The sequence below is a fragment of the Leptosomus discolor genome, chromosome 9, assembly GCF_034619465.1.
Source record: "Leptosomus discolor isolate bLepDis1 chromosome 9, bLepDis1.hap2, whole genome shotgun sequence".
NCBI lineage: Eukaryota > Metazoa > Chordata > Aves > Leptosomiformes > Leptosomidae > Leptosomus > Leptosomus discolor.
Genome location: NC_141399.1, coordinates 16,224,689 through 16,239,195, shown reverse-complemented (window position 1 = coordinate 16,239,195; position 14,507 = coordinate 16,224,689). Strand labels below are relative to the sequence as shown.

At 34.2% G+C, this 14,507-nt stretch overlaps 1 protein-coding gene across 1 annotated transcript in view; it reads left to right on the top strand.

The window, feature by feature from the left end:
- Positions 1 to 14,507, top strand: part of ERC2 (ELKS/RAB6-interacting/CAST family member 2) — a 409,803-nt gene that overhangs the window by 189,648 nt on the left and 205,648 nt on the right. Inside the window, exon 8 of the mRNA XM_086470650.1 lies at positions 11,594 to 11,731. Coding sequence (XP_086326776.1) covers positions 11,594 to 11,731 — 138 coding nt within the window. The remainder of the gene's footprint in view (positions 1 to 11,593; positions 11,732 to 14,507) is intronic.

The following is a 14,507-nucleotide window of genomic DNA, read 5'->3' as shown; positions in this document are numbered from 1 at the left end:
TTCATTATAAACCATAGTTCTGGATTGAATATGGAAAGAATGAACATAAGACAGCAAGAATAAAAGTAAAAAAAAAATCTTCAGGTAATAAAAAAAAATGTCCTGTATTGATTGGCGTTAATAGAAGAAGTATGAAAAAGGATAAATGGGCAACTACAGTTAAGATGAGGGGGGCTTACTTGGAGTGAGAAGGCAGGTTTTTATCTCAGATATGGCCTTCTTCAATAGCTTAATTTAGAAAATACTCTTCAGTATTTCAGTTAGGGGAAAAAAAAGGTTTAAATGCAGATAAGGAAAAAGAAATGGTGACTAGCCTGAAAAAGAAATTTGGAGTGTTAATGCCAGGAGGCTGAAGGGAGTGATCAATATCAATTTAGAAGAGTATTTGCAATGGAATGTAGTAATAAAAATTGCCAGTGTTTCAGTCTGCATAAATACTGGGTAGCAGAACAAAAGATGATAACCTCTCTTTAGATGGCCTTTGTGTTATTACACCTGAAAAACAGTGCCTGATTTCAGACATCTTATTGTCAGAAAAATGATGTAAATGTGAAAGAGACCAAAAGAATAGTTAGAGACCTGACAGGTACGGGTATCTGGCTAAAACTAATAGAGCTTAGTTTTTTATTCTAATATTCTGAAGTTATAAATATCACAAAAGAGGAGAAATTATTTTGGACAGTGTAAAACTTGGAAAATGAGTAGCATGAAATCAGATTGACAAGGAGATCTGTTAGGTGGTTGGAAAGCCTTCAAATGGCAAGGGAAATTCAATTACCATAGGCTTTTCGATGCTAGGTGTAACATAGGCCACAGTTCTGGAAATGATCTTAGAGTATCATAGTGCATTCCACTGCCCACAAGCAGGATTTGAAGGAGATCCTTACAGTGAATGAAAACATTGCGTTTTCTCTAGGGCTTAAGCCAGGCTTCCAGGGTCTCTACATCACAATCTGCTCAACATTTTCACTTTGAAATAAAGCGCAGTTTGTAAGGTTTCTGCCTGCTATTCAGAACTCTAGATGGTGGCTCTTTTCTGTAATTAAAAGTAAATCCTTTTTTGTTGATGACTGTCTTATCTTAATAATTTTCCTAAGTAAGTACAGTCATAACTCAGGATAAGTTGTAGTAAATCATTCCTTCTGTTATTTTTCTAAACTCTTTTTAGTCTTTTACTGATGGAGATTATTTCTATTTTACTGCTTTGTTTTCATTGATGAGTGCTTCTCATTAATTACTCAGGACTATATTGCTCTTTAATGACTACATTGACTTTGATAATATATTGTAAAGTAAAATAATTTTATTTAAAATGAGGTAATATGCTTTTTAGCTTCTTTCTTGTGATACTTTGGATACCAAATCCTAAATCTGCTTTCAGGACAGATTGGTCATCTATTTTAAAGCTTATATTATTTTTCTATTTCTATATATAATTCTCTTTATATAGATGTGTATTTTAAAATAATGCACACAACATACACCTTGTGTATGTACTTCTCCTTCATGGTATCCAGCATATTGATTTCCTGTGTTCATTGCTCTGGAAGATTTCCCATACTACTGTCTAACTGGCTCTTGCTTTCTTTCTGCAGCACTTGAGGTGCTTATTCTTTCTCTATTCCCTTTGTAGATTCCCTTTTCAGTATTCCCTGTTGCCCAGCACTTGTCTACAACTTATCTGCTGCCTCTCTCTTCCCAGCATCTGGTAGATTTTTTTTTTTTTATGAGATGTGCTGTAATTTTTTAATCTGGGCAGAAGCTCCCAAGTCTTTCCAATCCATACTGACATAATAGGAATGACAAGATACAAACTAAAAGGTATATCACTGTTCATCTTAAATAATTTGTATTAAAAGTGTAAGTATGCCAAAGCAGCTTCTTTCTACATGTGAGTTTACATTAGAATGTATTAGGGTATATATACTTCTCTGGCTGCATATGACGTAGTATAACAGTTTTCCATGCAAAATCTTATTGAAAAATTCTTGTGTAAGCTAACATATCCTGCTTTATATGCACCTGTACTAAATAATACAAAATGGCCATGAATAACAAATCATCAGATGTCTTGAAATACCTGAAAGGTGGGATTGAGCAGGAAAGTATGATTTTTCATGGTTAACTTGGAGAAATAATACAAGTCATACTTTCAGGTTGTATTTTTTCTCAATGTGCAATTGGGCTAGACTTCAAAGAAAAGATCAGCAATCAGTCATTACCCTGCATGATGTAAAATCTTGTGAGGTGTAGCAATTCATACCCATCCAACCCAGCTTGAAAATCTGCCCCTGAGTATACACAGACAGTTATTGTAAGAAGCATTAGCTTGTTAAGAATGTATGTCCACGTCTTCATCTGTCATAACTGTAATTATGTGGTAGTCTATTTTGAATTATTATGTTTACTACCTGGAAAATACTTATTGCATTTTGAATTATATCATGATAAATACATATAATGAGAGCAAAAACTTTTCAATGAATGTCTCGCAAGACTGTGAGTCCTGCCTAGAAGAGTCCAAGAGTCAAGCTGTTTTGTTCAGAGAATTTATTGGTCCCTGAAGAGAAGGAGACAAAGACTGAGTATATCCAGATATACAAGTGGATATTATCAGCCCAGGCTTCTTTTGGCTAGCTTCCTGGTGAAGGTTAATTTTAGCATTAAGTTCCAACTCTTTCTCAGCTGGAGTCTGGCAACAGAAGCCAAACTTTCAGTCCAGGAGTTCCTTTCTGTGTGACAGCCTTCTCCTCTCTTGGCTCAGTTTGCCCACTGACCTGCTTTTATAGCCCCGTAAAAGTATCAGCTGACTTGAGGGCAGATCCCTTCCCTAAGCAGCCCTAGGGGTGTTTTCTTCTCCTCTCTGTATGAAAACTCAGCACACACGTCATCTTTCTTAATGCTTGTTGATTCCTCTGAATCCTTCCTGTACCTGTACCCTGTACTATGGAAGGATTCTAGAAACTCTCAGTAAGTAAAAATGGGTGAAATATTTCCTGCAGTGATTGCACAGTAAAAGGAACATACATGCTTCTTTTGGAAGGCAAAGAAGAAAAGATATCACTGTTGATCCCCAATTTTAGTTGCATTTGCTTCTACTTATTGATGCAATAGGATGCTCTCAGTTTCTACATGTACATGAAATAGTAGGCTGATGATTCTGATTATAAAATAAAGAAAACTTTTTTTTATAGTCACATATGACAGAACTTTATTGCAGGTACTGACCAGAGAATGTGACTGCATATTCCCAGTAAACAATACGTGTTTTCTCTTAGTGATCAACAGTTCGTAGGTTCTTTTACTTCTTTGTTTTTTTTTTTCTCCTCTCCCAAATTAAGGGACATATATGTTTTCTTTTTTCTTTAGGTAAACTTCCAATCCTATTGGATTTTTTTTTAGATAATGTAATAATACTTTATGCTTCTATACTATTTCCCCTAAGATTTTACTAATACTCGGTTGATACTCCATACATTTAACAAACTGAAGCATACAGAACTTATAATGATGTGGTAAATACTTGCACGTTATGTGAGTAGATCTCTTGTTTCTATGACATGCTTGTTTTCCTCAGCCTGCCTCAGAAAAGTTTAATTCCTGTGTAACATCTGTTCAGAAGCTTAGTATCACACTAAGTTTCATATCTTCATTAATCATATCCTTTTTGTTCTTTCCAGCTTTACAGCCATACTGTGGTGAATGTGTTGAGTGACCTGTCGAATGGATGGATAGACAGAGTGAACATATAGGACTAAATTATTCAGTAGCAAGAATGTCTTCTAGATGTTAAAATATCCCTGTATTCCTAAATCACTTGCTCCTTAGGACAGAGATTTCTTGTAAGCAAACCTGACAAAACACTTGTAATAAGTTACAATATAAAAGCAACTATTAGTCCTGTGCAGTTGACAGGGCCCTACAGCTATATGTTTCTGTGACAGCTAAGAGGGGTTCAAGGGCTGAAATTTTGTTTATAGAGCTTCTGTGGAAAGTGGGCTTCACATACTGCAACTCTGCAAAGACATTTCTTTTCAGGTTACTGTACCTGAGAAGTATGTGAGAATTCTGAAATCAGTTTATTTAGTTGTCAACTAATGGGAAAAGGAAATGTAAGAAATGCATTTAATCTTCATTTAATTCCTTGAAAATTCCCATCTCCAGATGTCAGCATCTATGTAAATTGTTTTTGTTTGTCTGGTATTTTCTTACATTTGGTTGCGACTACAGCTTTATCATTCAGTAGTAAGAGCATCATTTTTTCATCCAAAGTACTATTTTCTGTATTGTGATCTTTGTATATTTGTTGTAATTTCCAACTCTCTCTTATAGAGGCATGATGCCATTTTTGCCTCTCATCTTTCGTGTCCGCTTTCTCTCTAATGGTAGTATACTCAGATATTTTTCTTCCTTATTCAGTCACATAAGGAGTTAGCCATGCACACTGCACAGCTTCTTTATTTTGAAGAGTGTATGCAGTTAATAATCTGTCTCATGTCCTGTAATTTTACATATTCAGCTTCATATATTGTTGCTTGTGAATAAACAAAAATAGATTGCCCTCCCTTTTTTGCATTATTTCATACCAGGTGCAAACATATAATATGGATCTCCATTATACTGATTTGTTTTTCCATTAACTTTTTATGTGGGTTAATTTGCAGTATGCATTTTAATGTTTTATTTAGTACGTTAGTGAAAGTTTTTGCAGGTTAACTTGAGACTGGAGATGAATACATGAGTGAATAGCTTTCCTAAAATGTTGGATAATCCTGGAATACAAGTGGTAACAAACACGAAGCAAGCACTCTTTCATCTAGCTCAGATTTTCAGCTGACTTCACAGTGTTCATTTTTTGAAGATAATTCATTCTAGCCCCTGAGCAAGGCAGAGATCAAATTCTCATCCAGTCTTTCACAACTGTCTTTACACAGAGCCTTGCCTAACAAAAGTAGTCGTACTTAGTATGTCATCCCAGGACTTGACATTTGTTCTCTATGAAATGGTGCACTTGGCTTACTAACATGTCAGTGCATATTACAGAGGACAGCATAAATCCATGGGGTATAGTTTCCCTGTAAGTTCTTGGTTGACAGAGTTAAAACTGGATAATAGTAGCATTTTTTAAGTATAGAGAAAGGTATGTCTTAGGGAAGTTATTGGTTTGTATTGTTTTATTGGAGCTATTTTATACAGAATTGTTTTTAAAATACATTATATACGTTAATACAATAAATAATGCGATAACATTACCCAATAAAGTGTGATGAAAAATAGACATTAATTGATTTCACTGAGAAAAAAAATCATGTCACAAATGCTTCAGTTTCTTTTGTGAAATGATGTAGTATTTTGTATTGCAGTATTTCTGTGAAGGCACCAATTAGAATTTGAAGCCTTATTTTGCTTAAACACTGTTAAACTGTGTTTAAACTGACAGCCTCCTGGCCCAAAGCACTTGCTACTTTATTAGAGACAAGTTCACATGTGAAGATTAGCAACTTGAAATGAAGCAAAAGGAAAAATGATTCTGTTATATTGGATAAAATGGGCATGGCCAGGTGGTTCTTAATAATGTAAATGTAGTGGGTTAAACAAAAAAAAAAAAAGTCTTTAATATAAGAGTAATAGATGACCATAAAGGTAAATTTTCAAAACACAGTGCTAGTTGTAATCCTAATGGCAAAAACTCAATGAGCTTGAAGAAGCAGAAAGTGTGTTGCATAGAAATGCTGTAACTCTAGAGGGAAACAATATAAATATAACTCAGGAAAAATACTGTTTACCTCTTTTTCTGGTTTCTTATTATGGTCTTATTTTTTTTTTTTCTGTTTTTTAAGCTTGCCAATTAAAGCAAAATTCTGAAGGATTATTTTCTTTCCTGCTTGGATTATGTGAGTTGGGAAGGTAGCTCATGCGACTTCTGTATTGCTCTTGTCATCAGTTTAATGTGAGGGCTGATGTTTGAAGCAGCATTTGCTTCATTAGCTCCTTTGTGACAGTCACTGTGCAGCTGCACTTTGCTACTTTGGACTGTAGTCCTGAAGGAAGTTTGAGGTAAAAACTATTCAGACCGATCAATCGTCTTTTGTGAAAACCTTACAGACTCATTGATTTGCAGTCTGCTTTCTCCTTGTGCACACACCATATCCATGGTAAATGTTGTTTTACATAACTACAGGGATATGTCAAATTTATGGACAACTTTACAAATACCTTTACTGTCTGATTCAGTAACCCACTGTCATATTGGCGGTGTAGGATTGAGTTGGTCATACGCTTTGGGCTATCTGAAACCTCTGATGTGTATGAAAGTCTTGTGGGGCAAAGTGATGAAAGAATATAAAGATAAAAGATACTATTGAACCATGAGGTAATCTGAAGTAAGTACAGTGCCTCTATGTTACTCCAATTTGGAAAATATCAATTTGGAAGGTAGCAACAGGAAGGCACTCTGGAAATATTGTAAACTGAGAATATATTATGCAATAGGCTACTATAGGTAAGGAGCTTTATTCTATTGAGCAATAATCAAGCGTTTTGGTAGCTGTTGGAACTGCTTATGAAATCCGAGTATTTTATCATGTCATAAGATTAGCAAGCTTTTTTCCAATTACCTTAGTAAAGCCAAAGATTAGTGCAGATCTTACACTTTAATAAATATGTTCAGTTGCAAGCAGCAAAACCACATTTTATAATATTTTAAAGAGTTTTATAGTATATCATTATATAACATTTAATTTTTCAAGTTTAGATGTATGTATTTTGACTTCTGAAAAATTATTCCTAATAAATGCTTGTCTGTCTAACTATAATAGGAAGAAAAACAAAGTGAAAATTAGTGGTATTGAATGATGAAGTACCTTTGGGGCTGTTCTTTTTCAAAATAAAAGACAATTCTGCAATGTCAAATGGTTGAAGCATAGGTTGCCCTTCAATGAGCTTATTTTGTTGACTGAAATCCTACTTAAACTGAAAAATGTATTTAGGTCCTATCATGAATGTTAGTGGAAAGCTATGAAGCCACAGCTTCTCCTTCTTTCCCCATAGGCTGAAACTTCAAATAGCTGCTGTAAGCCTGTTAATTTTAAAATACTTTGACTGACTTGATATTTAATAACTGTACATTGTAAAAATTTCTGGCTAAAAAGATATAGTGCTTTCCAAAAACTATACCTCTGTATATTACAGTTTCAGGTAGTAATATTTTTACACTCATGGTATAGACATGTAATTTCATTTTTTTCTGGGTATTTTATTGCAAATTATTCATGCACATGTAAACAAACAGAGATGTTAGGAACATCTGTAGATACATCTATTTTACTGAGTCACTACCAAAGCTGGTGTCATGTTCTGGGATATACTGAGATGTTTCTGAAAAGACCTATATGAGACAGAACATTTATCATGAGTCTTACTAATGAAAACAAACTGTGTATAAGTAGACATTTAGAGTATTTGCGTTTGAACTATACCTAACTATTTTTTCTGTTTGATTAATAGTTACCTTTTTTTTTTTTGACTTTTGTTATCTATGTCTATGAGGCAGCAGCTAAAGTCTGAGAATGAATACTAAGGTTTAAAGTAGTCGTAGTTAATGCTTATGTTGGATCAATGCTGTTGTTTATTAAATCTCGTTTTCTTATAATTCCGTTAACTGTTTAAAGTAGAGTGTATTGGTACTTGGGAAATTTTTCAGCAGAACTTGTTTTCCTAAAATAGTAAGATTTATATTTTTTTAGTAAATAATGAAAATGATATAGACAAAAGATCTGTTTCCTACCCTGTGTTTCAATTTTAAATTTAAATTAAACTAATCTTTTATTATTGATCTATTTCACTGGAACAGACATGACCTGTGCTTTAATATGAAACAAATATTAAGAGTTCTGTCTAGGTAAATTTGGAATAGAGCAAAATGAATTTTTAGGATTAAAAAAGCCATTGTTACAAAATACTTGTCTGAGTTGTTTAAAACTCAAATACAGAGCAGGGAGGAAAATATATGGAGCTAAGTTTGACTGTATGGCTTTACGGTTTCACTAGCTAGGCCTAGGAAGTCTCTGATAAATTCTCTCTTATACTGTCTTAAACTCCTATACTTTAATGCATATCTCTAAAGGCAAATTGTTATAGCATGGAACATTTTATTTCATTATGTAGTTTTCTTGCAAATTCCATAGTACAGTACCTTAATTTTGATAATGAAAGTAATTTTCTTTTGAGAACTTGGGCTACTGTAGAATTTTAAAGCCTGTCTGCGGGTGAGATTTAGTTTAATCCCTTGGGTATTTAGGAACCATTCCTGAGACTGTTGCCAAAAAGTGACAAGATTAGCACTTGCAGTTTATTGACTCAGGATGCCTCATAAGAAAGACTTTATCTGTAAGGGTATTGTTTTTAAAAAAGGAATAAAGTCTCTCTTAAATTCTGGGAATAGACACACTTTCTGAAACACAGAAAGAATGGAGCAGTTTCTTTTCATACAACTCACGGCACAGGGACATAGCTGTTTACAGGGGTAAGAATTACATGCTGACAAAATTACACAGTAACTGATTTTCTCTCAGATAAAAATATGAGTGCTTGAGGGATTAAGAACGTCTTGATAGTTCCTGTCCTAAATTAAATTCAGGCATGCTCAAAAGTAAGTCATTATTCAGCAATAAAATGGTATCCTTACATATATACCCATACTCAAATATATGTTGGAGAATGATAGAGGTTACCAGAGGAATCGTTGTTCTTTCTGGGTTTAAAAAACCAAGGAAGAACTAAATCCTATCTGGTGTTCCAAGATTTCAGCATGTGTGACTGCTCAATCTCTTTGTCTCCAGTAACCTTTTTGAGAGAACTCTTTTGTGATTAACTAGTCATAAAATCTTGTCTGCATTAGCAGATCTTTTACTAATCCGTGCCCATCCCAACAAAAAACCCAAATACTCTGTGGTACTGATTCTACTTTCACATACCCCAGTGTGGTCCTGTTCCCATCAAGTTATTTCTTTCAGATTTATATAGCACAAATAGAAGAATAATCAGATCCTTTCCTCTTATTTTTTCTATGGACTACTTATCGAATGACTTCTTTTAAAGCAGTTATGATTCAATGGGGATGTTTTTAATTTGTTGCCTGTTCTCTTTACCTCTGAGGAAAGAATTTTGTAAATGCTGAATAATTTTAGAACATGTTTTCTTCGTTAAGGGTTGGATCATATTTTAAATTAGTTTTAAGAGGAAGGAAATAGTGTAAATGCTGTGGAATTCAGATAAGCACTATGCATAGGAAATAAATACTTTAATTTAGGGTGCCTAGAACTGGTAGGTCAAGCTGATGATAATAAAGGACCAGACCTTAACTTTGTTTCAAAGAACATGTAATCAATATTCACTCTCTTGTTTTATTTCCTTTTTTGCTTGAGAATTTATTTTGGTGAGGCTGAAATGTGCAATTGCGTAAGTATTCCACAGGGTGTCATGAGGTAGTTGTTGGAATCATGAGTACTTGGATGAGAGTAAAGAAAGAAACATAGTGTGTAGTCCTCTGAATGCCAGTTAATGTAATTTTAGATGTGACTAATACACATGCTATAAAATGAAAAGTTCTTAACTCATTAACACATGTATCTTATTTCTGTATCTGTATAAAATACACACACGAAAAGAAATATTATGAGAGGTCGTTTGCAAGAGTGAGCTATTCTATGTCAGGTCTTCCCAAAAAACCTTTCTATATATACCTTAGTATTTTATAGTTTACAGAGCAAGTGGAATCTTTGGCCCTTAGCAGTAATCTGACATACCAAACTATGTATATTAAAAAAAGAAAAAAGTTGCAATAGTTGTGTTTGCCATACTGTTATAAAAAATTTCTAATTGGGATGTGCTCCTCCAAATTTACTTTTAAATTTTATTTTGCTTTTATTTGAATTTTTATTTAAGTTCTTTTAAGATTTAAATTTATTTAAACAAACTTTATACAGTGCATACAGCTGTACTGTGGATTTTACAATTTGTTCATTATAGACACATATGATGTCAAAACTTAACTTCAGGCTTTTTTTCCTGAACACGTGTAACATAGTAGTAGGAGAATTTTTACCAAAATATGCCCCAAACTGAAGTGTGTTTAATTATGGTGATACATTTTTGCATATGGAGACCAAAGTTTTATTGATATAACTTTTGACTGCTGCAGATCTGCACATATATTGAATTCAGCTTTAGGTTTGTAAAAGAATCTTTAAATACACTTTAGCAGTAATTATGAATGAGCCTGCTTCTGTTAAGATCTGAATTGCTTTAAATGGAAATGATATTGGCCATGAGAAAATTTACATTATGTATGAAATGAACAGTAAAGCTTCATTCATTTCAGTAGCAATAGAACATGATCCAAAGTGTAAAATCACAGATGAAAGTAAGAATTTGAGTCTCTGTTGACACTAATAATTTGTCTAATTGTAACAGCATATTTAAAACCAGTTTTGAACAAATGATACCTTATGGATTTAGGCATATTTTGTCATATTATATAAAATAGCATACTAAAATAATAGACTAGTTAATTTTCCTGTTACTATTTATTTGTGCTAAGTATTATGGAACAAATTTTGGTTTTATGCCAGTGCCATAACAGTGAGTGGCACTGGATGCATAGGATGAAGGGAAGTTGATTCTTCTGATAATTAATAAAATTTTACACATATGACGTATCATGTTCTCTCTGCATTATACCCAGAAGGTCATAGTGTCTTATAGCCACAGAAGATGATTGCCATGGCAATCAGAAGCTGAGTGCTTTTTTGCAGATTTGCTTCCAAAATCCACATGGTGCTGTGGACGATTTTTTGTGCAAAACCTTTCTGACTTGACCATTGCAAATCATCACCTGTTTAACAAATTGGTGTGTTTATAGGTACCTTAGCAGTACGTTTAAGTACTTACTAAAGAACTAGACCTGTTTAAAGCCATTTTAATATCCAAAATAGAGTGACATACCTTAAATCTTCATGGAGATGAAGAAAGTGAATGGAAATGGTGGCCTTTGGGGTTTTATTTTGTTTCTGGGTTTGGCTTTTTGAAATGTAAACATCCGGATTTGTCCAGGTGAGTTTTCTTTACAGCTAGGGCATTGTGGAAGAAGAGGTTTTTAGACAGGTAGGTTATGATCTTTCTTCCTCAGTTTAGGGCTCACTGAACTCGCTTTGCCTCTCCCTTTCTTTTTCCTTCTTATTGCAACTAGAATAATCTAAAGCAGTAATTCCACACATACTTTGAATTACTGAGATAATGCGGTACCTTAAACTGAAGTGATTAATATCAGAAAATATTTAAAAAATAAAATACCTGACTGCACTGAGATTTTGCCTATACTTTATTAGAAAATGATACTTTTTAGCAAAGGGAAACAAAATAGAAAATACAGAAATTAAAACCTATTGATATTATACCATGTAAAAACATGACAGTACACTGAGGCACATGTCTCATCTGTTGGTATGTATACATTCAGTTGATCATAGCACCCAAGTCCTTCTTTGAATGTGAAGACAAGTTGATTAATATTATCTTCTGGTTTTATTTTCAGATTGAAAATCTACAGGAGCAACTTAGGGACAAAGACAAACAACTAACTAATCTAAAAGACAGAGTGAAGTCATTGCAGACGGATTCTAGTAACACAGACACAGCACTAGCAACCTTAGAAGAAGCTCTGTCAGAAAAGGTAATGTTTTTTCATGGAACAGCATTATGTGCAGCTCTTGTGGGTGAAGCGTGTCCAGAGAAAGTCTTTTTGAGCTGGTCTGGCACCTGTAACAAAGCCTATGGGCCTTGTCAGGAAAGCAGGTGGCTGTGTTCTGGTAGGATGAGCAACGAGTGCTTCCTGGCTGACAAACTGGAACAGGACTCTGAGGTAAAGAAGGTTGTCCTTTCAAATGGGGCAAGTAAATGGCCCAGGTCATGGGAAGATTTTCCCTTAGTCAATGGAATGAGTGGTTGTTCCCTGAAAGAACTGAAAGCCATGGACACCTGACTTAAAGAAGGTAGAGTTTGGGGTATTTTTGCAGCTTTGTGATCTTGATTATCCTGTTCTTTTGTCTGTTAAGCAGAGTCAAACTGGAGAGCCAACAGCAAGTGACTGTACCAACTGTTACCTTGGCTTGCTGTTAGCACGGTTGGTTTTCTGCTCTTAATTTATAAAAGAAACTGTATTTCATTAAAAAACAAATGGAGAATTACTTTTTTTTTTTTCTTTAAAAGCTTATACCTTTAATTTGAAAATACATAGCAGAAGGGGTGCACCTGGAGTGTTTAAGTTACTGGTCACATTCCTACCAGTTTCTGCAAGGTCAGGGTTTTTCTTCCAGTTTATATGTGTGTATATATATATATATATACACACACACACATATATTCCAGTGAATACGAGATAATACAAGTGAATTTGTATGCCAAAAAAATTAGTACAAGTGTACTCTTTTTTGCTGCTCACAGATCTTAATATGTACCTCTTAAATGTGCACAGGTGAGTGCAACTAATTAAAGTATTATGTGCCATTCTGCAGAATGTAATCCTATGAAAGTATTTATGACAGTACATGACTTTAAAATGACGCTGTGGTGTTGGTACTAACACCTAAAATGTTAATGTTGGATTTTTGATTTCTTTTGTATGTTTAATCACCTTACTAACATTTGCTTGGTCAATGAGAAAAGTTGGCATTATTATTACTTCAGTGGCTGTAAAAGTTTTTATAATTTTGAATACGTTTTGTATGTATCTGAAAAGAAAATATTCTATTCTTATCAGACATACAAATTGTAACATTTTATGACACTCGGGATGCATTACTTTTGAATAGCGTAGTGAGGATTTGTCCCAGAGTTTGTTTAAAAATTGTGCTATAGAATTTTTTTGTGTATATGATAACTTGAAATGTGACAACAGTAGAGACCCTGATGGTATGGAAATTTTGTGTCAAGCTGTATTTGATTGCTCTAATAAAGGTTCAAAGTCCAATAAATTATGCTGGTTTTAATGTTTTGGAAAAAATAGATAAACTTAGATCCTTCTCTGAAGTGCATTTTTTCAATTCAAATCTGCTTCATTTGGAGTTGCATGGATGTATATGAGTAGACACTTCTTAAAAGAATCAGTTTGATTAGTGGTTTTTCCAAGTGGAATTGATTAGACCTCCCATGAGGTCCCTAAGGTTGAATTCTGTACAAAGTACTTTGGTTACATACCGGCAGCTGAGAATGCCATCTTTCCTGCAGTGTTTGCAAGCTACTCCGGGGCCCATATACAATGAGTACCATGGGATGTTTTCCTCTGCCACGGAGATCTCTGTCTTTTTGCAGCTGATGGTGTATTTTGTAAGCCAGTGCTTTTGAGAAGTGGCATGAAGCTGAGCTGTGCTGTGGTTTCTGGTGACTGTTTAAATCACTTATGGAGAGATTGTTACTTATAAATGTTAGATGGCAGTGTATAAAGGGAAGTTCTCTGTGTGTTAGTGATAAGCTTATCGTTCTATATTACTTCAGAAATTGTATTTTGTTAATCTAAGGAAAATATACACAGAATTATAAAAGAATAGCCTTTTTCTACAAATGAGCTTTATAACTTTTAATGTGTGACCAGTCGTTGTGTGATACTGGGAAATGTTTTTACAGTTGAGGAATGATTTGTGTACCCCCCCAAAAAAAAAGGAAGGAGAAAAGCAACACTGCAGAGTAGAATTAATATGAGCTTTTGAGAAACAGGGTACTTGATCTTAGAGCATTAGACACAATGACGAGGAAGCATCTCTGTACAGTTTTGATTCTTGTATGGAGAAATCACGCCCATTCTTTCCCATTTTGTTTCTTGAAGACCACACCTTCAAGGGTAGGTTACTCAATCGTAAGTGTAGTCTCTGGGGCATACTTGAAAGAAGCCAGAAGTTCCAAATGAACTATTATGTCTAGCTATTTTATGTCTTCTGGCAGCTAAATACCTTGACAGTTTATGTTTATATGTGTCTTGTTCCTGTATGTGTCCAGCTTTCCAACTCATCCTAGCTGCTCTCAGTGAGTAACCTTTCTTATCCCTATTCCTGTCTGCAGTAGTTTTCTTAAGACTACAGACTTTATCAATAGTTATTAACTTTTACCACTGCAAATACTGGTAGAAATATGAAATAGATTTTTGAATGGGACAAAACAAGAACTCTTAGTGATGGTTTCTTGTTAACAAGTGCATCAATATAAATACTTTTAATTTCAATTTGTAGTGCTGCCAAGAAAGGATGCTGCTTTCATTCAAGAATACCTTATCTCCATGGAAATTGATTGCTTGGGGTTTTTTGGTTTGTTTGTTTTTCCTAGAAGTTGTATCAGACATTTGCAGCTATATCTTTGCAGATGTACTTTGTGGCTATATCATCTTGTTTTTTACTCTGAGATTAGGCACAATTTTTGGCTTTACCTTAATTCTTTGTTAATTCAGTAGTTTTTAGAAT